Below are 25,786 nucleotides of genomic sequence, written 5' to 3' on the forward strand. Positions count from 1 at the left end.
ACAGTTGTGAAACAGAGACACACAAGATGTCCAACTGTAAATTTTGAAGTGAAAGCAGAATTGTCTGTACTCTTACCTGGTAACAGCAGAGGTCAACAATCTCTAAGTGTCTCATTCACTCAGCCTTTCTGGCCACAGATTCAACAAATTGAGATGAACCCTGCAGGGTCAGCAGGGTGGAGTGGGCTCTACCTTCAGTCCCCATGTCATATAAACCAAAACTAAAATGTCTGACAATGTATTTAATTATTTTAAATTAAATGCCTTTTTCCTGAAGGACACAAAGGCAACAAATCCTGACTCCAATTGCCCCCTGGGTGCACATCATGAATTGTGTGTGTTAATCTGTGTAACTGGTGTGTGAGATAAGCAGCTGACCCTGATAAGAGACATCATATCATCCCCAATCTGATCTGTATCTCTGGAACGGGTTTATCTCTTCTGGTCAGCCTCTGATTACTTCACCTCCGGTTTGTTGATGTGTGTCCAGTTGATGCACGCCTCAGCCCTGTCTGAGTCAAGTGGCTTTGTTATGCTAATATTTCCCTATAAAAGTGATGAGGAACCAGACTATACTCTGCAGAAGCTGCTCACTTCACCTACACAGACATGGCTCCCTGCTCCACCAACTACTCATCAATTCACCACATCAGGATTTCTGAGAAAGACAACATCAAAGTGAGTAGTAGAGAGCATTTCAGTGGGTCTCCATAAGATACTGCACTGTAAATGTCTGAATGTGTGTCACTGACTGCAATCATAAACTCACCTGTGTCCTGTTTCAGCAGTTGAGAAAACCAATCGTGGAGAAAATGCGCAGAGATCGCATCAACAGTTGTATCGAGCAGCTGAAGATCATCTTGGAAAAGGAGTTCCACAAGCAGGAGCCCAACTCCAAGCTGGAGAAAGCCGACATCCTGGAGATGACCGTGAGCTTCCTGAGGCAGCAGCTGCAGCCTGGTCTCGACTTCGGCCAAGGCTACTCTCACTGCTGGAGGGACTCTCTGCACTTCCTCTCTGCCGGCTCCAGCCCAGAGGCCTCTGTCGCTTCTCTGCAAGGCCTCCAGAGGCAGGAGCAGCAGCAGCTCCACCAGGCCCAGAGAGCCAGCAGCTCCACCCTGAGGCCCACCACGCTGCAGGACAGCAGCAGCAGAGGCCCCGTGTGGAGGCCTTGGTAGAGACTGTCACAGACACTGAGACCTGAGGGGGTCTGCTCTCTCCCTCACTATGTAGGAAATATCTTTCCAGCCTGCTCATTCCTGGTGATACAACGGGGTGCTTTTAGTGTTTTATCATATTGATGACAAAAAATGTAATAGCTATTCTATCTTAATGAAACGTTCACACTGGTGGGCATTAACCACACACCTGCAGCACTGCTCCTTCCAGTAAAATGATGATGTCAGTATCTTCACAGTGAGGTTAGATGAATGTTTTTGTTCTATTATGTAACTGAAAGTGTTTCCACTGTGGGACGATAAACCTCATCTGAGCGTAAAGGTTGTTTAAGCTATTGTAATGCATTATAATACAGTATATATGTATATATATCATATATATATCTCTATATATATCTCCAGCTCTCTCGCTGTCTCTTTCACACACACAAGCCTTGGGCTGTTTGGGCTGTTGTTTTGGAAATAGGATATAATAGTGAAACATGGTTTAAATAAAAAAAATATGTTTTTCAACAAAACATATTTGTATTTATTTATATATGTAAATGTAGGATTTAAGCTATTCTATTTGTGTGCAAAGCAATAATAAAAATAGCAATAGCAATGTGGAGGTGTTTACTCGCTGTTTTCATTAATTATATGCTGCCTTCTGGATGAAACATTCTAAATAAAGATAAACACAGGCAGTTTTAAACAATAAGAGGAAACACTGGTGTGGAATTTTCACATCAAATAGGAAAATTAAGTGCTAATGTGAAAATGCATGTAGGTTTGAAAGTGAGTGTGAATGATTGATTGTTTGTGTCTATATGTGACTGTCATGTGAATAAAGAGATCAACAGTAAAACATTTGTTGATTGATTTGCACAAAATATGTCTGCACAGTTTATGAGATTTAAAAAATAAGGAATTAGATTTTTTTTTTTTTTTTAATGATTGTATCTTTTAATTTTTAATTGTCATACAAATGTTAGAAATATGTTTTAAGAGCCAAAATGTAATAGCAAAACAGCCATACCAACATCCCATTACAGCATTACAGAATGTTAATACCTACATCATACCATCATCATTTTCATCCATAAAATTTGGCATAGTTAATTCAAAAGAGAAGAGAAATATTCTCAACAGCAGCTGTCAGTAAAACTCAGTATGGCATATACAATATATATACATATATATACTGTTACATCAAGCAGTCCAAAGATAAACTCCACTGGAGTAAACAATCAATTCAATAGATTTGACAAAACCATCATTACTCAAAAGAAACCTCCAGCTTTAAACACAAGGAAAAAGTAAACATCAAATACGAATCAAAGTCAAAGCAGGATAATCGTCAAATAAGTGAGAGCCATTGCTTTTACCACTTGTCCATCAATGTGATGAGACAATAAGGAAGCCCACCAGGAATGAGCAGGCTGGAAAGATATTTCCTACATAGTGAGGGAGAGAGCAGACCCCCTCAGGTCTCAGTGTCTGTGACAGTCTCTACCAAGGCCTCCACACGGGGCCTCTGCTGCTGCTGTCCTGCAGCGTGGTGGGCCTCAGGGTGGAGCTGCTGGCTCTCTGGGCCTGGTGGAGCTGCTGCTGCTCCTGCTTCTGGAGGCCTTGCAGAGAAGCGACAGAGGCCTCTGGGCTGGAGCCGGCAGAGAGGAAGTGCAGAGAGTCCCTCCAGCAGTGAGAGTAGCCTTGGCCGAAGTCGAGGCCAGGCTGCAGCTGCTGCCTCAGGAAGCTCACGGTCATCTCCAGGATGTCGGCTTTCTCCAGCTTGGAGTTGGGCTCCTGCTTGTGGAACTCCTTTTCCAAGATGATCTTCAGCTGCTCGATACAACTGTTGATGCGATCTCTGCGCATTTTCTCCACGATTGGTTTTCTCAACTGCTGAAACAGGACACAGGTGAGTTTATGATTGCAGTCAGTGACACACATTCAGACATTTACAGTGCTGTATCTTATGGAGACCCACTGAAATGCTCTCTACTACTCACTTTGATGTTGTCTTTCTCAGAAATCCTGATGTGGTGAATTGATGAGTAGTTGGTGGAGCAGGGAGCCATGTCTGTGTAGGTGAAGTGAGCAGCTTCTTCTGGACGGCAGCGTGAGCTCTGATGTCCCTGGAGGAGCTGTCCCTCATTTTATACTGGGACATTAGCATAACAAAGCCATGTGGCTGAGGCAGGGCTGGGGTTCCCACACTCTGACCAGTGGGACTCCCAGCACAACAATAGAAGACATGTCAATAACTCAGGGCGTGTATCTGTGCATGGCATGTTTCCCAAGATAAGCAACAGGTAATTAACACTTTATCAGGGGTCATCAGAAAATGTATTTATCGGCTGAAGCTCAGAATTTGACTTTGGATGTACAATAAGGAGAAGTGATGCTTATAGAGGTGCATGGGGGCGGCTGTAATTAAAGACCAAATGCTTCACTGCAGTAAAACAATATAAACTAAAGGGCCTTTCTCTTCAAAGAGACTGAAGCTCCCCATAAAAATGTTTTGTTTCACCAGCAGGAGCGTCTGACCGTGAAATATTAATTTGAGTAACAACAAACAGGAAGTAAACTTTGGGACTGAGGAGGAAAAGCTATATTTCACTTTCCACCTGTCGTGTTTTGAATCGTCCCGGCTCCCGTCAGTTTCCCACCTGAGTGACGTATGAGGAAGTCAATCAGAGATCAAAGGCCGCCGCTGATCCGAGGACGTGCGCGAGCTGTTGACTTTCGCACGTCCGCGGCGGCTCGAGGCGGAGACCGCGTGCGGCTCAGCGGCTACAGATGACGTTGCGCTCACCAAACAAACAACAGCAGGTTTTAACTTAAGGTGTGACCTGCTGGTGTTTTCACAAGCACACCACTTCTGCTCAGACAGTAACAACATGTAGGAACATTTCATTTCTAATCTGTGAAGCCAGGAGGGAAATGGTTCTTCAGAGGTACTCCAAAAAAAACAAAAAAAAAAACAAATATAAACCTGTACAGAATCAAGTAAAAATAAAATAAATGGTAAATAAATCAATAAATGATGTGAATTGGCTCTTAGTGGGTAAATGTGAAGTGCAAATATCAAAATATAAGCAGCATATTATATACAGATAAGAATAATTAAAATTAAATGAAGTTATTAGGGTATCCCTGATCAAGTTTTGTTTTTTTTTTTTAGCGAAGCATTTCATTCACCAAGTTAATTTTTTGACTTCTAAAAGAGCTGCTTGTTGGCGCTCAGACCAATAGATTGTCTTTAGTCCCATTTTGGTGACTGAGCTCAGCTGAAAAGCCCTTTAATCATGAGCCCTTGTCTTACTGCCTCTGAGAGTCTGCAGGCTCGGTTGTAAGTGAACTTTGTCAAATTAGTGTCAAGTTAATGGCATTATGAGAGGGCTGGCAGTGTGCCTCTGAGGGCCTCCATCACTGGCTGGCCCCAGATGTGAGGCCAGCCTTGTAGGCACGGTGTGAGTAGTCTGGCCTCTCCAGTTTCCCACCATACCCCAGCTTCAGCGTAAATGACCTACAAAAGCCATGTTGCTGCTCAATGCTCCACTGGGAATGTTAATTGATCTTTTGTTGCAGGACAAACAGAAACTCTGTGTCCCGGTCCATCTGGGAAAAATCAAGTCAACTGGCTTCACTGTTTGGCACAGATGAGTCTGCCTGCCTTTGGTCTGAGATGACTTTTTTTAATGCAAAGGTTCAGCCTCAATGCTGAAAGAAGTCTTTTAAGTTTTAATTAAGTGAAGCAATAACGGCACAAAGGTAAAAGAAAAGCAGAGGATCCAGTCATTGTTAGTATTTTGACATTAAAAAGTCCCCTCAATATAAGTAAAGCTGAACACTTATTAGCAGTAAAATGTAAACTCATAGAAAAGTCTTTTTTTTTTAGCTGCTTTAATATTGATGCATGTGAGAGGATATCGCTTCAGTTTCATTTCACTGTCGCATTTGAAAAACTGCCAAGTCATGTTCATGTTTGGCTTTATTATCAGTCTTCTCTATTGATTTCATTGTCAACGTGTTTGTGTGAATTTGTGACTCTTCTCAAAGTTAGTGTGCACCACACGGCTGCTGGGGGTCTTTGTCTACAAGTGTGTGTGAAGACGAGTCTCCCTCCCACCAGCAGCCTGAGAGCTCTGAATTCCTGCCATAAAGTCTCGGCCATTGCTCAGAACTGTGGCGGCATAGAGCGGCTTCCCATCAGCCATCTCTCTGTGAGTGTGGTATCTCCTGTTTCCCACACTCTGTGCCTATTCACTGGTCCCAAGACGGGAACAATAGAAGTGTGTCTTGTTACACATCACATTAGCTACGGTGTTTGATCTCCTGTTGAAGGGGGAGGGAAGGCAGCTTCAGCAAGACCATCTGGCCTGGCCAACTAGACCCTGAGAAAGTCTCAGGCATGCCACATTCTCCACAACTTCTGCACACACAAATAGTTGTGAAAGACTTTTATGGCACTTGAGACATAAAGCAAGCAGTCGACAGCATGCCATGGCCACCGCATCAGAAGTAGGACATGTTATGTGAGAGCAGCAGGAGTGTCTCCACACCCCGTGGTTAAAATTTTAAAAACACCTGTGGACCAGGGAGGTCAGATAAGACGAAATGTTAATGATCCCTGTGGGAAACACTGAATGGAGAATAACACCACCTGCAATTCAACTATATTAAAAAATGAACTCTCTGATTAATCTTATATTTTTGAACATGCAAGCATTTTGATCTCACCTAAATATAAAAAAAAATCTTTCAAATGAATTTGGTGGTTTATGTAAATCTAATTATTATTGGCCTATAAATTATTACTATAATTGAATTTATTTGTGATCTCTTAGTTCTCATTTTGATTTTCTCTATTTCTCCATTGGAGTGTGCAAAACTTGAATGTGCAGAGTTCGCTGTGCTGTTCTCACAGCCTAGATAGACTGCTGCAGAATCAAACTGTTTGCTATTGTCCCCTCAAAAAGGACAGCTTCTTTAAGCTGCTCTTAGATATAGAACAAATAAACTCCAATGTGACAGGATTTGTGGAAGTTTGCAGTCCGCAATGGAGCTACTGCTAAAAAATAAAATAAAAAAACCCAACAACCTATTCTGTTCACTTCAACTCATCAATTATTCATTCAGTCACAGTGTAGCTGCTTCCACACTAAAGTTTTGTACTTTGTCCTCTAAAACGTCAGGACCGAAGAATGAAGCGAAAACACAAATATTGTATATGTTTGCAAAACTTCATCTGAAGTTTTCCATTTATTTTTTGAAGTATTCAAAGACAAACTTCTCAAGGAAGCAATTCAGCAGATTCTTTTAGCAAAGATTCAAGACATTAATGTGATGATGAAAAGACATCAGTTCATACAGTTTCAGCAGTGGCACTCAGCACAGAGGCCAAATAATGGTTACGAATAGTCAGAATAAAGTATAATCATAAAAAGATTTACAATAAATGTGGATCCATGGGATCCATTTATGGGATGTTGTTGATTCATCAGCACCAAGCGGGTAAATCAGTATCAGTCAGTCAGGTTTAAACACATCAGTACAACAGTGTCTCAGACACTTCAATAGTTTCCACCCAACATGGGTCTTGAAATAAACTAGGTCAAATTTTTAAACAAATTTGAGGATTAATAATTAACACAATCAGAGAGTGATACAAAATGATTAAAATATATGTGCATACACATGTTGTACATATTCAGTAAAACCTGAATCATTTCAGTCCTTCCAAAGGAATTCTGGGATATTTATCCCATCTTGCCACACTAGTAAAACACTCAACAATAGTGAATCTCCTGCATAAGCAAAAGGAACTGGACTTCAGCGAGTCCTCAACTTTCTGTCCATGACGTTCACAGACGTAGGTCTCATTCTCCCTGTTGGGAGCTGACGCTGCCCCCTTCCTACCACGGCCTCCACAGGCCACAGCCAGCCTGCCCCACACCTTTGCTTGAGCCGGCATGATGGAGAGGAGAGCCGGGAGGTGAGAGGGTGCAGGGACTGTGGCTGGTCCTGCTAGACGCCTGCAGGCCCTGGAAGTGGCTGAGCAGCCGGCTGTGGGCTTGAGTCTGGACCTCGCAGTGGGACAGGAAGCTGACGGCCTCCTGCACACAGCGGGAGTAGCCTTCACTGGCTGTTGATGGGCCAGAGGTCAGGCTGATCTGCTGCTGCTGCTTCTGCTGCTGCCAGACTTTCAGATACGACACCGCCATCTCCAAGATGTCTGCCTTTTCCTGCTTGGAATCAGGCTGCTGTCTGAGGAACTCGGGGCCCAGCAGGGACTTCAGCTGCTCGATGCTGGTGTTGATGCGGTCTCGACGCAGCTTCTCCACCATTGGTTTTCTCAGCTGAAGAAACGAAAAGCAGAGAACACTTAGCCCATTTGAAAAGGGAAAACCTCATATAATAAAACATTTCAATAAGGGAGTCAGTCCGTGACAGAGATGATGTTTACCTTATGAGCAGGAGTCAGCGGTTCCTTAGAGTAGTGAGCTTGTCCAAAAACATTAGGTGCCATAGCTGTAGAGTGAGAGCTTTCCTGCTCGCTTTGAAGAGTGAATCTGAACTGCCTACTCCTCTGTCCCTGTCCTGTATTTATACACCCAAATCTCCATATGAATGTGTGGGTCTTGGGCTTGTTGGAGTTTCTCACAGTCTGCGGGCCAATGAGAGCGCTGGGAAGGGCTTTGAGGAACGCAGGGCTGCCACATGCTCAATGAAGTGTTTATAGTCATGGGGACAATGAGTGTGTCTCCGGGGAGCAGGTGGAGGAATAGACTGCAAGAGAAAGAGCCCTGGTTGGAGATGGAGGAGGGGTGCTATAGCTGGGAGACTGACCCAGTGCTTGTGTTGATATGGGAAAGTGGTGACCCCAGAGGGAAGCACGCTGCTGTCTCATGTCATCTCTGCCGCCACGTAATTGAGCACAAAGTACCTCCGCCACCAGGCACACGTGGGTGTTACAGAGGGCCAGCCATTAGAAAAGATCTACATGCAGCCTCTTCCACCAGTTTGACACAGCAGACTTCTGTCACAGAGCTGTGCAACAGTTGAAACTTCTCAGACATGGAGTTTAAAAACTTTTGTCTTGATTGAATAAATAAATAAATAAATAAATAAATTTAAAAAAGAGGATGTGCAGACTATGAATTTAACCTTTACAGGAGAATTTGGTCCCCACAGTGAAACGGCCTGTAAATTAACAGGCATCACAGTTTATTCAGTTGTTTCAAATCACACTTGATTTGTGCTGGAGGAGCAATTTTAGCTTTAGCTTTGCCTTTGCTTTGGAGTGGACAAGCTGATGTCAGTATTATCACAGATCATAATAATCACAATTTCTTTCACTTTTGACCTTGCCTGTCCAAATGAAGTTGTTCAGGTAATTTGTCTATGCTTTGGCCTGTTTACTGATTATCTGACTACCTGCTTTTGGACTTGTGATCTTGTTGGGTTCCTGGATCGTAATCTTTACTTTAGTGAGTACAGTGTTTCCATTTATTACTAAGTGATGGTCCAATCTTTTTTTTCCCGCATAATTTTTTCATTATTTTCCCCAAGACATTCCCATCACATTACCAGTTAAATGATGGTCCAGGCTGGGCATTTACTATGATGTTTGTTGATGTTGCCAGGGAATCTAATCTGATCAAATCATATCTACAACCAATATATCTGACATTTTAGTGTTCACTATCGAATCTCCAAGCACTGACACTTGGAAAGCCAAAGTTTGTGTCTGTGAAAGATCAATCCTAACGGTGCTTGTTTGGTTTGAAAATGTGAAAATGTTTGAGGTCTGTCCACTTTAATTTGACGGTTTATCAACATCATTTCAATTGAAAAAAGGAAGTGCTTTGACTGTAAACAGCGACACATCCACACACACTCCAAGCACATGTTCACACATCAGGAAACCCCCTACACACTCATCAGGACTGCCACACTCTCACTCATATTCATTCCCTCTCTACCTCCAGCACACACACACACACACACACAGCTGGCTCACCTGCCTGCTGCTGGCCACGTCTCAGTCACACGCTCCCTTCCTGCCTGTGTGGAACGTGGGAGCCGCTGTGGTCCCAGGCTTCCCACACTTCAGTGTTAATGACACTGAGGCCAGCTGCACAAAGGAAGTGTGCCCCATCGAACAAAGATTGAGTGACCAACTCCCCCTTCTCCCCCTCCACGCACACACACGCAGACACACACACTCAGGAAGACAGGAACATCAACAGGGCTTCCAGGCACACCATCTGGACAGATCGTACACTATTGTCAGCCAATCAAGCATGGGAGACGCTCACCGTGAGAATTGGGAAGGCTAAAATAGAGACAGAAAGTTAAAAAGAAGAATAGAGAGAGACAGAGAGAGAGTGTGTGTGCTTGTGTGTGTGTTGGGGGGGGGGCTTCTAGGATAGTTTGAAGAGGTCTTTGAGACTATCAGCTGAAAAACTGATCATTTGTGCAACTGAAACAGGATTCAGGAAATATTCAATCTGGTGTAAATATAACTAAAAAGAAACACAATGATGTGTTAAGTATTTGTGATTAAGTCTTCTCCAACAGCTGAGGCTTCTTGTCAGCCCGAGGAAACCCTTTAGTTTTTTCAATAAAAACTGGGCCTGAGGCCACATGTTACTCAGCCTTAGACTGAACATCTTTGTCCATCACGTTGTTACATGGTCTTGTGTCTTGTGACTGGACGAGCTTCTCTTCTGTGCAGCTTGTCCTCAGGCAGATGTTTTTCTCCATGTTCCCACCACATATCACTCCCGGCCTGTACAATAATGAGGAATATCTCACTTGTTGTGGGGGATCAGCTGAGAGATAAGGGGCCAGCAAAGGGCCCCTCCCAGCTGTTTGTTTGTATTGGGGCCATTGTGTCCCATGAATTCAGCTAATTCATTCAAATCCTATTGTCATAACGCTGCTTTGTGATTGGCTGACCGCTGTGAGAACCACCATCACATTAAATCAATGAGAAAGTTGGCATAAGTATATAAAGGATGGAAGTCCTGGTGGCTGAAATCTTAACCCTGAGCACTTGTGCCTGACACAGGCCTGGACTGACCGGACACCAGCACACTTCAAATTCACCATGAGGGATCAGCACACGACGTAAGCTTGATGGAGAAAAGTTCCTTTTATGTATCTTCTTAGTTTATAAGGTTCTTCTGTGGTTTGGTGTTTCAGCTGTGATTGTTTGCTTCTATCCTGATTTATTGAATTATGTGGAAATTATACTGAACAGGCCAACACTACTCTTTGAAATATTGCTTGCTGTTAAAAGGCTTTAAATTTAATTCATAGCATTTGCATCCTTTTTTTTTACCTCTCCACCTCTTTAAATCTTTCTTCTGCTCAATCTTAAAATTGTTCTGTATTTTGTATATCCCACAGTAATCTGACATTTCTCCTCCTGTTTCCTCAGCATGTGTAAAATGATGATTTTGGAGAGGAAATGCACAGACAGAGCAGTGAGGCTCCGCACAGCGCTGGAGAGCCAAATCAGTGTCGGGGTGTCCAGCTCTGATGTGTGGGACAAGACGGTCTCCTTCTTCTCAGTGAAAAAGGCCTTGATTTTCCACAATGGCTACAGCAAATCCTCCAGAGAGGCCCTGAGGCTTTTTCCCTCACCAGCTGAGGATGTGGCACCGCTGTGCTGCCAGTAAGGAGAGGCGATGTGAACGAAGACAACGTGACATGATGTCAGACTGTGCGCGTGTGTGTGTGTGTGTGTGTGTGAATATCGAATGCTATGAAGCTCTGAATGTGTCTGCACCACCTCATGAAGACAAGAAAGAAGCCTTTGATTCATATGTGGTTGTTTTGTCTCAACAGTAAGTGTGAAAGGTAGAAAAGATTGGAGTTTTATACCAATCAGCTATGACTGTATACACTGTGACTTCATTGGTCCTCAGATGGGCCTGAAAATTTGCGTTTTATGCCTTAAACTTTAGTTTGTTCCTCGTCCCTTGTCACTAAAAGACCATGTTTCCGAGGATTTGTTAGCTTAAAGCTATATTCCTTTGTATGAAGGGGAAATGTTTATGCCAATGCATACTTTGTTCTGTAAATGTTTTTGACATTGTGCATTACGTTATTTTTAATGGTTAAGTATAATATGTGTCGCTGAATGACTGAAATGTGCAATATGTGCTTTCACATTCAAGTTGAAATAAACTTTTTTTTTACTGCACTGGTTGAGTCAAAATTGTTTATAATGGTTTATAGCGGTCAGTTTAATTGTTTTTGATACAATACAATAATTAGTGATCACTAATTATTGTATTATAGTTATGATGGAGTGTATCTGAGTCTGTTAACCAACATCGCCCTCGAGTGGCTGTTACACAGCCTCACCTCAAGTCACAGCTTTTTTTCCCAGGACGCTGATCTCAGAAACGGGCAAGGAGCAAAATCCTTAAAGCCCTTTCTATCTACAATTTCATGACTGCATGTCAAAGAGCAGCCAGACTAGGGTGTTAAAGTACCATGTTCAGAGACTCAGACTCAGAGATTGAGTTTTTGGCTCCACACGATCAGGTGCAGCATTGAAATTAAATTGGTGACACTCCAGTGGGATGCTATATTTATTATATGTGTATCTAAAATAGGGAACAAAAATCAATACCTTGCTAAAACGGTGTGTTGGTTGCATTTAAAAGCAAACGGGAGAATAACAGAGAAAATCCCACTATAATAGTTTACCTAATTTTCTGCTTCCTGTCCACCATCCTGGGAAAGCTGAACATACAAGCAGTGCAGAGTGAGAATGCACTTAGAACAGCACTCAAAATGGACCTCACTGGCCATTATTAGCACACAAATAACGAGCTGCATCTTTCAATGAATATTTGGTTAAGACATTTAACACCGCACTTGGAAAGTTAATATCCATTTTTCAGAGACCAAAGACTAAAAAAAACATGACTTCATCAGCTGTCTGATCTGGTTAGAATGTAAATATCTCTGATATTTTGTGTTAAATGTTGTATTTTCTGTGATTCTTCATGGGCCATTTTAAAAGCAGTGGTAAGAACGCCGTCATTTGTCAGGTAGAAAACAGATTAGATGCTTGAACAGACAGTCTTGAGCGTAAACAGCAGCGGGAACAAAAGAAGAATCACATTTGTAATTATTATGACTTTATTAATCAGCTAAATTCAAAAAGCAGACATTCAGCAAGAGCTCAACATTGCAGCAGTGGGAATACGGGAATGAAGAATAAACTGGGTGAACTCCACACCATGCATTCGACTGCTGAGTAAAATGACACGGGATTCACTAAGATGAAAAAGTGATCACTGAATATGAAACACTGCAATCCAGAAAATCTGTTGTGGAATCTGATTGTTTTCAAGAAATCTGGGGCAAAACCAAACATAAATTTCAGTGTAAAGAGGCCTGAGAAATGAACACACTGCTGGTGAGAAAAACAAACATAGTCAAAGAAAAATGTGTTGTAGGATATAATGTAGGTCTGTTTTATTTTTAATTTAGACAGATCTGATATTTCCTTACAACAGATGGAATTTTTCACAAGTCCAAAGTTCACTTTGTCAACAAGGCATAGCTTTATGGAGAAAAAATAAAACAACATTTTATTGGTTGTTTTCCTCATTTTGCTTCAAAAGACGATAAAAGAAACCATACACACTAAATCAAAAAACCCTTTTCTGTCCATCACACATATTCCAGTTAGGAACCTACACAAACACCAAACAGCGAAAGCCTGGAACAAAAGACAGGTTAGCGGAAAACCATGGACACGGACACCTTCTGCCATGTTAAAAGCCCTGACGAAAAACAAACTGAAACCAAACAAACAAAATGGGGAAAAAAAAAAAAAGATAAAATCAAATGCCATTTGTAACACATGGTGGGTCAAATCCCAAAACTTCTTCAGTTCCTTAATATTGCAACCCAAGAACAGGAGGTGGGGGGTTTGAAAAGGCAAAATCTCCACCCTAAAACAGAATTCACAAGTTATTCCCATCAAACGGACCCATTTTTAAAAAAATATACGAATAACCAAATTCTCTCAGCTCATCAGTCTGTGATGACCTTAAAAGACAGAACTACAGTGAAGCTTCAGGTGTGATGGCGGTGACCACTAAAATGTGAAAAATATTTCCAGTCTCAGGTCTTGTCTCAGGCTGGACAAGAAATTGAGCCATGTCCCTCTACACTTAACCAGAGGGCCAAAGTGTAAAATTCTGTTTTAGTGTGTCCCCACACCCATTAACAGCATTATATTTTTGTGTTAAACATTAAAGAGATGTTGTCAAAAGAGGATGAACTGTTTTAGACTATACTCAGATTCTGCTTAAAGTTATGTTGTGGGGAAGGGAGGTGAGCAGGAAGCATGTTGTATACTGTGTGCCTGTGTGTGTACTCTGTGTATCAGTGTGTAAAAAGACAATTTTTTTCAGTTGGTTTGTGTGCCATTGTTGTCTTCAGGGCTGTTCTGTGTTGGAGGGACTTGAACTGAGGTCGGGCCTTCAGGACAAAGAGTTCAACAAATCCTGCAGGAACAGGTCTGGGTCTGTGATTTCAGAGAGGAGACCTGGAAAACACAACATCGAGGACTGTGTTAACATTCACGCCACATCGCACTTTAGGACCAAGTCAAGTGTTGTCCAGTCATAGAACAGAGCGGTGTCTATGTATACTGACCTACTACATCAAAGAACTCTGACAAGGACTCGGCAGGCATGAGTTCATCCTGGAAAGCCCTGAGCACACGCTCTGAGGCCTCATAGATGGGCATGTCGTTGTGACGCACATACTCTGCCAGCGAAAAGGACCAGCCCCCCTCTGTGTTGCTGGTGGGTACTTTCTGTAAGGTCAAGGCAGAGGAAAAAAGGTTTCAGGCTCAGTATATCGTCAAATAACAAACTCATGTTAAAGCCAAGGAAAAAACTAAACCGTGTGACTGTCCTACTGATGTCAGAGAGAGGTTTTAGTTGTTAGCATGCATTAATAATTATTTTTTGTGGCACCCTAGTCTAATCTGTAACATATTTACCCTGAACATATCATAGACAAGATCCACCAGGCCCCAGAAGAGAAGAGGCGAGCGATAGACTGCATATTCCTTTGGTGCTTTGTCTGTGAGTCTGAAAGTACAACAAAGGAAAAGGATGAAGATTAACAACAGTGTAAATATGATATATGATATGAAAGACTGATATAGAAAACACAGAAGAACTCCTAAGATTTCTTTTCTTAACTTAAATCAGCTAAACTTATTCAAAATGACAACAATGACACAACTGTTGTCTTTGGGGAACACCGTCAAACCGCAAACATGGATGGTAACTATCATTTGATGTTGACAAACCTGACCTTGTTTAATATGATAGATAAAGTTGGTGCTTTAATATTAACTGTAAAGCAGAGAAGGGCAGAAAAGTGAAAAGGAAAAACTGTCATACTTGTTGGTGCCGACGGCCGACACCTTGCGGGTATGTGCGGTGACCAGGAGTCTTCGAAGAAAGTACAAACGTGAACTCCTCCAGCGTTCTGGTGCCAAGATGTGCATGGCCAAGATGGTGAAATAATGAGGTCCTTCAACCTCATATGAACTCTCTACCCATTTTTCACATGGCTGCTCCTGGAAACTCTGCAGGTTCTTCTCCTCCCGAGATGTAGCCCTTGTACTGCAGCGACAGTTTGCAAATGGGATGTGAAACAAGGGTAGGAAATATGTAATACTGGTCGAAGGGTGGCAGATGAGAACTATTGTGATGAGTAATTTCTGTAGTCAGAAACAGTTTTACATCAAGAATGTACATACGTGTTGAGGACATAGAGCACGGTGTGTATGATGTAGGGGATGAGGTGAATGTTGCTTTCTCGGCCTCCTCCTCCTGTGTCCACACTGAACGATTGTTCAGTAGCAAAGCGTAGGAACAGCAGTTTGGTGTCATGGATGTTGAGCTGGTAGGTGGGCTCCCGCTGGCCTGTGCACTCCTGCAGATATGTGTTGTGCCTGCGCAGCAGACAGAAATCCAGAGTGGGATCATTTGCATGAATGATTTGTGAGGAAGTGTGAGGAAAACTTTTTGGGACTTTCATGAGCTGTGATTTTACCTTGCCAAGCATGTAGCAAAGGCTGATTCTGGCACATGTGGCCCCCACACAGGGAGCAGGCCATTGCACTTGGTGTTGGCATTCTGGAGGGCAGCACTCTCCCACTCCTCTCGGCCCCGGGCCAACCTACCCCAGGGGAAAGGAAGAATAAAATGCTCTGCTTACCCAAATTTCAATTCATGTTCATGGTTGAAAGTTTCTTGAATACTCCAAACATCAGTGTGTACATGATGGTGTTTATTTCTACCTGACAGCTGCCAGATGGCAGTCATAGTGAACTATGTTAAAGTGCGACACAGTGCTGTAGCCCTGCTGCTTGCGAGGCTTGTTTTCGAAGTCCTCCAAGGCTACACGCTTTGTGAAAGTGTAAATTCCCAAGACTTTGGTTGGCTAGGTTAAGAGAGAGGGAAATTTTGATTCAAAACACAACAAGCCAGTTCTGTTTATAAGAGTTCAAATCATCTGTAGGTTAGGTCGTCTATGATGTAATGCAATCTTTGCTGTACCTGGAACTTGTAACCTTCTCTACAGATACAGCAGGTCAACCCTGGCTCCTCTATCAATTCCTCCATTTGCTTCAACAGTGAGGTCTTAGTCACCACCTGACCCTTCTCATTAGTCTGAAAGGCAAAAATACAGGCAAAAATCCACAATATAATATTTGGCTTTGTTCGTGATGTGGTGAGAGGAAGTGGGATGGGCAGAGCTGCTAATGGCTTATTTAAATTAATAAATGAAGATACTAGAGAAAGAAGGAAACGTTAGATTAAAAAAGCGTACGGTCATGCCCAGTGTCCCCAGGGCCTTCTGCCTCATGGCCATAGCCATACGCTTCTTCTCAGCTCTGGTCTCTCTGCGGGCTGCTTCAATCTTCAGGTTGACATCACTGTGCTCCCTCAGAGCCTCCAGAAGGTTTTCTGCCAGAGTGCCAATGCCTTCATCACTGGATACCTGCTCCAGCTTATGCAAGTTGGTTATTGAGTCTGTGCCAATCAGCACCTAGACAGAAGATAACACATCCAGTCATGTTAGGTAGGTAAGTTTGTTTGTCCATAAAAGAACTGTTGTCGTTGATTTTGCAAGCTGGGTCCATTATCCGATTGGCTGATAGTTAAACCTCCTGTCGGAAACTACTGGGTATTATGAAGCTCTAACAGAGTTTTTAGTACCTGTGTGGGGGGATGCTGGGTAGCCAACCCACGAAGCAATCTGAGGATGAAGGGTAGAGCTGGTCTGGAGAGGAACTTCTTCCAGACGTCTGCATCAAGACTAATGAGAAGGTTCAGAACATGAAGAAAATGGTTAAAGTCGTGAAGCACAAATATTTTCCCAAAATCATTTACAATTGAAGCTTGAGGACACCTACTTTTTGGCATTTGGGATATGTTTCTTCATGTAGTCCAGTGCACTCTGTGTAATTCCCTTTTGGAGAATAAGGTCTTTCAGCTGATGGCCGTTGCTGTTATTTTTGATCCCAGCAGCAATTTTACAGAAGCAATCTAAAAACACTTTATCATCTGCACTGTGCTCCTCATCATACCTTAGAAAAACAAAGGAAGACACAAGTTTTCATAGAACTTAAACATCCAAAATGAAAGTATTTAGGGCCGTAAAATTATTAACCTGATTTTTTGTGTCTCTATACATTAAATGACAAACACTGTGCATCTTGAAAATATGAAATATGTGCTTATTTGTAAGCAAAGTAAGTAAGTAAGACCTACTTGTCAAAGCTGCAACAGGGTTTGAAACGTTCCACCAAGATCCTCATCTTCTCCAGTTCACCAAAGGACAGGTATGGGATGATGCGCAGCAGACCCTGCAGCACGCTGGGGTTGGAGCGCACAAATGGGGTGTTGATCTGGTCTAACAACATGACCAGCTGATCTTTGTCTCCCGTAAGAAGCAGGTTACCCTTCCAAAGACAAACCAGCTCCCATTAATCAACAACAGGAAGAATTTCAGGTTTTAGTAAGATTATGGTATAAAAGATTGTTACATTCCTCTTCTAGTCTCAGAGTTGCCTTTCATTCTTACCTTGTCCTCTGAAATCTCTGCATTGGCTTCATCCAGAATGATCTCCATGATGCTCAGAACTTGTTCTGCTATGGCAGCCCCACCACTGTCCTTACTCTCCTGTTCTGCCACCAAAGCCTGGGGTGAGAGAAAATTAAATGTTTACCAAAACACAAAAAAGATAACTAATATTACACTGCATCATAACAGCCTGGTTAATTTTTAACTTTAATTTGAAGTATAATTTTCTTTCTTCCTATGTACATAATGTTGGAATGATGTCAGAATAATTCAAAGGAAAGAAGTTTCTGTTTCAGAAAATTTACATTGAATTAAATTTTGACTTTAACCAAATGAGCACACTGAAGTTGGAAAAACGACTTCCCAATTGACAAAAAAGAGACGTCTGAGGAGCATTTGAATGCACCTAGTCTGTGAAACTCACCAGGTTAAGAGTTCCCAACATGACATTGAGTGTATTCATTTCTGGTTTGACCAGCTGCTGCCTGTTGATCTTCACCTTCACACAGTAACTGAACAGCTTCAGTAGAACCTGAGTGAGACAGATGCACAGTGTTCACCCCTACAGTTCAAAGGATCATAAGAATAAAGATGACCATCTTTGTTAAATTCGCTTACAGTGAGCAGATGTCGTCCTTGTTTGAAATCTTTGATACCAGACAGACGGTTGAGCATACACTCTAGTCCTCCACACTGTGCCATGACTCCTGCCATCTTGTAAACCTCTTCATCATCCTCCTCTTCATCTGTAAAAAAACAAAAAACAAAAAGTAAAACACTTTTTTCATTAGATAAGTTGCATATTTATCTTTTTGCACTGAATAATGATAAATGTGATGGCTGAGAAAGTGCAATGCTCAGGTGTTAGTGAATCAGTAGATGAAATATTCAGGATGTTAAAATTAGTTTCAGCATGTGCTACAAACTTTACTTAACTCCAAATGTGAATATGTATTAAGTTCATAATTATCCAGACCTGTGGTCGAGTCCAGTGACTCTATGAACTCCTCCGTTGCATCTCCCAGCAGACCTCTCATTCGATAGATGATTCTCATTGGCTCACCCTTGAAAAAGGTCAGCAGAATCCAATTGATATTAATTTCAAGAAATTATTTTGAACGATGTTACTATTTAATTATCATTTAATTCCAAAATTCTACATGTTTTTCAACGCATCGTACATTTACCGACAAACTCATTTGGCCTCTCACCTCATTTGTTGGGCACCACACCTTCTTGTAGACTTCAGCCACTGACAGATCCAAGCTGATGATTTTGTTGTTTACCAAAAGCTAAAAGGAAAAGAGTGATGTGATATGTTTTTGGTCACATGTCAGCTTTAAGAATTACATAAGAAACACAAGAGTTAAATATAAAGATAAACTGTACAAAGAGACGAAAATAAAAGCAGACAAAAAACAGTCATTCCAGAGAGTTATTTTACCTCCATGCCACTGTCGTCTTCAAGAAGTGCCACAAGGTCACAGTCTTGGCAGATTTTGTTCTTTATGTCTCTCATAAGAGGGCCAATGCCAGGCTCATTACTGCTGTAGGGGTTTCCTGGCATGCGGCCCTGCAAGAAGTCCTCCTGCTGAGGATCCTTTTCCAGAGTCACAAAGAACTCTGTCACCTCATTCTCCTCCTAGACACAGAAGATGAAATAAAAGTTCCAGATTTACACAAATCCATAGCTCTGCTAAATTCAGAATTTAAGCATGTAGGACTTGTAGGAAACCATGTAGGAAAAGGAAAAACATGAAGCATTAAGGCAACTCACAGGATAGATGATGCTGCACAATCGCTCAAAAATGAACACAGGTGTCCTGTAATCGTCCAGGTTGTACCGTTTTGCTGTCTCAATGCACACTGCCATGAAGGCTTTGGTTTCAGACTCAGTACCTATAACCAAAACAACAGGGTTTCTAAACTCATTCTTGAAGCATAAATTATAAATTAACTTAAGCTTTCCAGAGCAGAAACCATTGTCTATTTGTTTAAAAGACTATTCTTATGGTTATAATTATGTAGTATTAGAAACAGTCAAGAAAAGAAACAGTCAAGTTCAAAGAAATAAAACTCTCTTCTTAATGGTGACTGGAAAGTAAAAACAAAAATGTTGCCATGAACAATACGATTTGTAACATGATTAAAAGTTATGTCAGGTGAGTCAGTGCGGACCTGTCGTCATGTCCTCGAGCATCTCAAGGAGCATGTCCTGAGTCTCATCGATGAGTTTGGTCCGCTGCACCACCAGCTTCCTCAGACACAGATAACCATTGAGCACTGTGCCGACCAACCTGCTTTTGAAATGCCGCTTGATGGACTCCACCTCCACGAAGGAAGAGAGCAATCCTGCAGGGGCACCAAACATGCAAATGTACTTATGTCATAAAATAAAAGAACATTCAGGCTTTCTTTGTAGTCAGCTAAATAAATATATTTTTATCATTTGAGCTATAACGTCTAACGTGGGTTCTCCTATAAACCCTCTTTTATGATGTTGGATAATATTGTAATATTGTGACATACCAGTCAAGCTCTTGAGGGCGTAGCCTTGCTGCAAGTCTGTGCTCAGTGTGGCCTCCTCGAGAGCAAGCAGATTGGCTATTTCCTAAATAGAGAATTACATAAAATAACCATACTTTTATATTGATATGGCTGACATTTTCTTTATATCAGAATAAAAAGAACACCACATAAATCACCACATTTTTTTCTAGAAGAATTTTCTTGTATTTCACTGCGTCAAGCAGTCAGTATATTCTGTACATATCTTTTAAACTTCATAATATCCAGACCATTACCTTGGTGATCAGGTTACCAATGTAGGGCAGGACTCCACGAGCAGCCAGGTAAACTTTCCAGTGTGTTGGCTTGATCAGCTTCTGATACAAACCTAGATACTCCACTGCGCACTCTCCAGCCACACTGAGCTCATCCAGATAACTAACAAAACACACAGAGAGTTTTGGGTTTAGAAAGTCAGGGTTACAGCCGAACTATGGAAGTAAATCTGTTTCATCTGATATTGAATTTAAAGATCCACTGACATTCTAGCAATTAATTTTTATACAAAAAGGTTCTCAGTTGTAATGCATTCAGGTGGGTGCGAGTGCAGGGGGTTGATGCTTGCACCTTTAATTTTAGATTTTATTGTATTTATTTTTCCCAAATTAGAATTTTTGATTCTGAAATTATGAAGACTGAAAATGAAAAGTGACAATCAGTTACTGAAAATTGGAAGCATTAAGTTCAGAGGTCAAAAGTTCAACAACATAATCTTAATGCATAAAAAAATAATCAATGCTAAAAATTCAGGTGCTTTTTAAATTGTAAATCAGATTAAACAGATTTACAGAATACTTTCCCACTTCTTGGTATTAATTCTTTGTTGATTTTAATAGAAGAGTAGTAATGCTATTATAATCTTAGGCAATATCTTTCTGTTACTGTTCTGCTAATCTTATATTTATTAATGTAAAATACATTTTCCTGTAAATACATATGTTGATGTAGTAATGGACTTTGCTGTTTGAGACTTCTACCTGGTGAGCAGATCCAGGACCTGTTGCTTGCGACTTGGGATTGTTGTTAGGGCTTCCACAATTGTACAGGCTGCCTGTCTGGCTGCTTGAGTGGCAGGCGTGAAAAGGACCTAAAACAAATTAAATAGTTGTCAACAGATTTTCTTTCATAGGATATGTTGACTAGTTTATGAAATAAGATGAGAAATTAGTTACAATTAATTTACATATTTTGAGAGAATTCTCAGAGAAATATGTTGTAAATGCTTAGTTTTAAAATGTTTGTGAACTGATTTCAAAGAAGATTTATGGGCATGAGACCCTATGAGAAGAAGCAGAACAGCAAGAATACAAAAAAATAAATAAATAATAGATTTTCGTTTTTTTCTTTTTACCTGTCGGAGCCAGTTGTTGTGACTCAGTCTGAGCAGACGAGGGAAAAGGCCTTCACCTTTTCTGGACCTCATGTACTGCTTCCACTTCCACACATACTTCTCCAACAAATACTGCTTTCGCAACTCAGCCTTCCCCTGGGGCTTTGACACACTCTCCTGGCCTGTGGGCAGAAGGATGAATTAAAAAAAAAAACAACAACAACAACAACAACAACAACAACAAAAACATTATTTTATATATTTTACTTTTTATAGTAGTGAAATTTTCAGAGGAGCACCATACAAAACTTTGTACTCATTCAGGCATTGTGCTTACATCTGGCTGGGAGACACTTTTTCCAGGCCTCATAAGATGCTTTGGGGTCCTTCTTGAGCCAGAGTTGGGCCTGGGCATGGATTTCATTACTGTAGGGTCTGACTGTGGTCAGGGACTCAGTAGCAGCATCCTTTGAACAAAAGCAATTACATTTCAATTACAAGTTATGACAAGGGGTGACTGAAAAAAATGCATATGGAACATCTGCATTTCATTTCATTTCATAATGAACTGTCATTGTTACAAAGTATTGTATTTGACAGTTTGGACCTAGCAACTGTTTAAAATGTAATGTACCAGTCATCTTCTACCCAAACTGCACCACTATCACCTACAACCATGAGACAGAACCATGGTGAAATATATATATATATATAAAAACTTACCTTGTTCTTCTTGCTAGTAGGAGCTGGGGGCTTGATCAGCTTCTGCAGGATTCTCAGACACATGAGAGTGATGTTCTCCACCACTACAGGTGTTTTTATGTTCACTGACATGAGGAACAGACTGAGAGCTATGTGGAAAAGAAACATCCAACGCCTTTAGACCTCAGTTTGTGACCATTTATAATGACATCAACATAACAGATTAAAATGCTTAGCAAAAACATGCCAATAACCAAATCCTAAAAAGGGGCAGTTCCAGATAATTTTCTCAAGTCAGGATATAAGGACAGGGACTGAAAAGCTAACTGAGAACTCAAATCAGTTAGCAGAAAAAGTTCGAAAATTTGACCTACCACAACGCAACCGCAACTCCCAGCATCCTCCCTCTTTTGAAATTGAATCTGTCAGCAGCAGCATCTCATACTGGAGATTGCTAACCTGTTGGGAAAACAATCATGTGATGGATATATAATAGGTACAAATGTGATTTCCTACAAAACAAAATACAGTTGCTCATACATAGTAAGATATACAAGATGCCATACCAGGTCTGGATTGGCCCAGTGTCCTTTGAGGGCAGCTGACACCTTAGCGATGATGAGGTCATTCATCTGCTGAGTGGCTTCTGGATGATCTCTGAAGCCAGAAAACATAGAAGAAAAAAAAAAAAAATACAGAACAAAAAGTTGTCATCACTCCAACCCAGTATATAAGTAGTAAAAATTAAATACATATAGAGTTGCTAACTCTTGAATTTCCTAAAACTGGACATACCTGGTGAGAAGACAGACCAACTGGCGCACTTCCTCCCTCATTGCTGCTGTACCACGTCGCAAGTTATACTCAAATAGCTCCCGGATGAGTCCCTGAAGCACCAGGATCTGCCGGAGGGCTGGGTTAGTGGCCAGTGCACGGAGGAGCGTGATACAGTGACCTGTGACAGCTGAGGCACAGCCGTAGCACTTGGTGGAGGATGTGTGGCCACAGCCCAGCACAGAGAGAGCACGGTACTGACTGGCAGTGAAGGTGGGCTGGTGGCTGCTACTACTTCGGGATGACTTGGTGGCAGCCTCTCTCTGCTGCAGATCATACTCCAGTAACTCTTTACGAGATGCAAGAACTTTCTGTAAGCAAAAAGGACAATGCCAGAGATTTGCATGAGCAGGGAAAGGACACAAAACTGTTACAAAAAAAAAAAAATTCACTCTTTTTTCTAACCTGTATAATCTTGGAAAGTTCGTCAAATGATGTCTTGCAATCCCCACTGTACTCTTGAGCCAGCTGCTGAATGTACCTGTTGACATTCGCAGAGGATGTACCAAGTCCTGCACCTGCCCCAGTGTCATCCTGGTGTGAAATGCAGAAAAAGGAAAATAAGAAAATTGTAGAAATTAAAAAACAATCTTTTAGATTTTGCTTTCTACTGAAATGTCTTAAACCAGCAAATTATAAAAAACAAAGTCATTATTGTACTGCTATTATCAGATATTTCTACTTATGATAGTCGTAAGTGATCTGCAACTGAAAAGGGTTTCATAAAAGTACATTGCGCTTTGCATTAACAAGGTACTCAAGTGATAAATCTATTGATGTGGTACATTATACATTTAAGTTCATACTGACAAATGTGGTGCAAGTGGCTTCCTAAATTATAACCATGCCTTAGTTTCTTATCTAGGCTCTAACTACTGCTTCCCTAATGTGACCCACCTGTGGCTTTTCTGGTGCTGCCTCATTGACCTTAGACAGGAGGCTTTCTAACTGGGGTCTGTGTCCCATCAGTTGGTGGTAAACTCTGTCAGCTTTGTCCAGCAGGGTGTTGATGTTGGTCACAGCCTGCAGTAACAAAAAAAGGGAGGCTGAGAATGAAGCCAGAGGCAGACTTCAAAACCAGAAAACTATCCATCCATTTTAGTAAGGAAATAAATAGGCAATATTAATTATAAGGCAGATATTTTGGAATATCACCAATTGACTGCCTTCCTTTTCCAACAAATGCTTGCTTACCTTTTTCCTGTCTTCTTCATTCTCAATGGGATCCACAGCACAGCATGGTTTAGCATAAAGCATGAAGTCAAATCGGGCATATTTGCAGAAACCACAGGCATTGCACAGGAACGGGTCCTTTTCATCATAGTTGATAGACCTAATTTAAGATGACCAAAAGTAAATACCACTGCAGTGTTCCAGTTTTCTTTTCAAAACTAAAAAAGGAAAGCCATTTTCTCACCTGCACTTGTGGCACTGATACACATTCTCACCGCAGTTGCCACACACCCCTGGGTTGGCGGGCACAGAGGCACTGCAGCGGGGACACTGCAGGGTCTCAGTGGAGGCCTGGTAGTTCTCATAAAAATCTGAGAACTCAATCATCAGGTTGGAAGCAACAATGGGTAAGGGCAGGTCAATCTTCACCTCGGTTTGTCCAGGTGTCAGCTGAACTTTCTTGGCTTTGTGCCAACGGGCAGGCCTGCATATACACAGCAAAGAGCTTTAACTTCATACTGCCCAGAGAACAGCGGCTACTATTTTCCTTAAATTTTCATTAAAAGGCACCAACATGATCACATAACCATTATAAAGAGAAGAGAGAAAGACCAGCAGTTCTTTGTTGAAACATACTTGTTCTTCAGCTCAACGATGGCCTGTACGGTGCGGTTATTGTAGTACAGATTGATTGTCCGGACCATTTTGGTGCGTTTGAGGTCACCGATCTTCACCGTGACTTTGCTGATGGTGTGACTGCCAATGAGCTTGACAACTTGCTGTGTGGTGGTGTAGCGAGTGTCCACTTTTATCGATGAAAGTTTTATATTCTGGAGGATAAATGCACGACACACGACAACTATTATCGATTGTGTTAAAACGAGGAAGGCCATACCAGAGTTTGAATGCCATGGCACCATTTTGCCATTGTTTCGTGATATCGGTAGTACACATAGAGATGACCATCTTAATTATTTCCATACCTTTTCTATATCTGTTAGCTGTTTAATTTTCCGAGCAAATCCCTTAAGCTACACAAATGCAATCCAAATTCAATGTAAAATGTAACTGAACATACTGAGAAAGGAACTTCTGGATTGTTGCACACCAAGCAGGGGTCACTTTCCAGGTAAAAACCATCAAACTCCACTAAACCTGACAGAGTGCTGCAAGAGAGAATACACATGATGTATAAAGATATTGTTCGAGTATTTGAAATTGCAGTCTGCACAAAATGTTTACGCATCTTCTTTGTGAAAACACACTTGTAGATGTTTGAGTTGGGGTGATTCGTCAGGATATGGTTCTGTGCCCTCAGAATTTCCACAGCTTTCTGAGAATACTCCTTCAGCTGGAACAGGAGGAGGAAAATTTTAGTTGTTTGAGCATTACCATTATAAGAATATGCTTTATTCAATGCTGAATACACATCCAAAAGGAAATGATAAAAAAAAATGCAAATTTATGTTGATGATGTATAAAGTCCAGGGATCCAAGTTATCTTGTATTTTTGGCATGAGAAACAAAGCTACATCCAAGAGACCCAGCAAACAGGAGACTGAACAGCAAGGATGCATAATTTTATATGGGGCTTACAAGATATACTGTCATGCAAATGACTAGGAAATATAATGACTACATTAAGATATTTTTGATACATAAATTTCATAATAATGCCTGCTCACAAGGATTTCAAACATACCTTTTTCTCTGTCTGAGGAGTCTTGAGTGAAAAATATCCAAGCAGGTCGACAAACTGGGCAGCCTTGCGGCCATATGCCGGGAGCTCAGGCCAGATAGCCCAGGTCAGCTCCAGTAGCAGCTCCTGCTGCGATTTATTGGAGTTCCTGCAGAAAGGTGTTAT

At 41.4% G+C, this 25,786-nt stretch overlaps 4 protein-coding genes across 4 annotated transcripts in view; 1 reads left to right on the forward strand and 3 right to left on the reverse strand.

Moving 5' to 3' along the window:
* The first annotated feature begins 609 nt into the window (after positions 1–609).
* LOC115046670 (transcription factor HES-5-like) lies at positions 610–1,178 on the forward strand. Its single transcript, XM_029507191.1, has 2 exons — positions 610–678; positions 789–1,178. Exons 1-2 carry the CDS (start codon positions 610–612, stop codon positions 1,176–1,178), a joined length of 459 nt encoding a protein of 152 aa, XP_029363051.1.
* A 1,491-nt stretch (positions 1,179–2,669) lies between these two features.
* On the reverse strand, positions 2,670–3,238 carry her12 (hairy-related 12). The gene is made up of 2 exons (XM_029507206.1): positions 3,170–3,238; positions 2,670–3,059 (listed from the first exon to the last, which is right to left on the reverse strand). The coding sequence occupies exons 1-2, from the start codon at positions 3,236–3,238 to the stop codon at positions 2,670–2,672; spliced, it is 459 nt and encodes a 152-aa protein (XP_029363066.1).
* Positions 3,239–6,485: 3,247 nt separating this feature from the next.
* Positions 6,486–7,885, reverse strand: LOC115046563 (transcription factor HES-5-like). Its single transcript, XM_029507023.1, is given in 3 exon segments — positions 6,486–7,522; positions 7,630–7,735; positions 7,737–7,885. Coding segments are annotated over 3 exon segments (699 nt in total). The 3' UTR covers positions 6,486–7,078.
* Positions 7,886–12,322: 4,437 nt separating this feature from the next.
* Positions 12,323–25,786, reverse strand: part of ubr4 (ubiquitin protein ligase E3 component n-recognin 4) — a 45,380-nt gene continuing 31,916 nt past the window's right edge. The window contains exons 68-104 of the mRNA XM_029505622.1: positions 25,625–25,769; positions 25,188–25,273; positions 25,001–25,088; positions 24,559–24,752; positions 24,167–24,406; positions 23,944–24,082; positions 23,647–23,772; positions 23,155–23,283; positions 22,711–23,060; positions 22,482–22,572; positions 22,290–22,374; positions 21,937–22,064; positions 21,551–21,680; positions 21,235–21,395; positions 20,861–20,970; positions 20,120–20,261; positions 19,845–19,926; positions 19,494–19,667; positions 19,093–19,214; positions 18,760–18,957; positions 18,527–18,607; positions 18,292–18,379; positions 17,934–18,061; positions 17,740–17,847; positions 17,316–17,432; positions 17,003–17,193; positions 16,645–16,818; positions 16,448–16,547; positions 16,059–16,277; positions 15,785–15,898; positions 15,526–15,668; positions 15,279–15,404; positions 14,983–15,177; positions 14,621–14,845; positions 14,212–14,302; positions 13,860–14,022; positions 12,323–13,749 (exon numbers count right to left, since the gene is read on the reverse strand). Coding sequence (XP_029361482.1) covers positions 13,685–13,749; positions 13,860–14,022; positions 14,212–14,302; positions 14,621–14,845; positions 14,983–15,177; positions 15,279–15,404; positions 15,526–15,668; positions 15,785–15,898; positions 16,059–16,277; positions 16,448–16,547; positions 16,645–16,818; positions 17,003–17,193; positions 17,316–17,432; positions 17,740–17,847; positions 17,934–18,061; positions 18,292–18,379; positions 18,527–18,607; positions 18,760–18,957; positions 19,093–19,214; positions 19,494–19,667; positions 19,845–19,926; positions 20,120–20,261; positions 20,861–20,970; positions 21,235–21,395; positions 21,551–21,680; positions 21,937–22,064; positions 22,290–22,374; positions 22,482–22,572; positions 22,711–23,060; positions 23,155–23,283; positions 23,647–23,772; positions 23,944–24,082; positions 24,167–24,406; positions 24,559–24,752; positions 25,001–25,088; positions 25,188–25,273; positions 25,625–25,769 — 5,248 coding nt within the window. The 3' untranslated portion in view covers positions 12,323–13,684. The remainder of the gene's footprint in view (positions 13,750–13,859; positions 14,023–14,211; positions 14,303–14,620; positions 14,846–14,982; positions 15,178–15,278; positions 15,405–15,525; positions 15,669–15,784; positions 15,899–16,058; positions 16,278–16,447; positions 16,548–16,644; positions 16,819–17,002; positions 17,194–17,315; positions 17,433–17,739; positions 17,848–17,933; positions 18,062–18,291; positions 18,380–18,526; positions 18,608–18,759; positions 18,958–19,092; positions 19,215–19,493; positions 19,668–19,844; positions 19,927–20,119; positions 20,262–20,860; positions 20,971–21,234; positions 21,396–21,550; positions 21,681–21,936; positions 22,065–22,289; positions 22,375–22,481; positions 22,573–22,710; positions 23,061–23,154; positions 23,284–23,646; positions 23,773–23,943; positions 24,083–24,166; positions 24,407–24,558; positions 24,753–25,000; positions 25,089–25,187; positions 25,274–25,624; positions 25,770–25,786) is intronic.

This window comes from Echeneis naucrates, chromosome 7 (assembly GCF_900963305.1).
Source record: "Echeneis naucrates chromosome 7, fEcheNa1.1, whole genome shotgun sequence".
NCBI lineage: Eukaryota > Metazoa > Chordata > Actinopteri > Carangiformes > Echeneidae > Echeneis > Echeneis naucrates.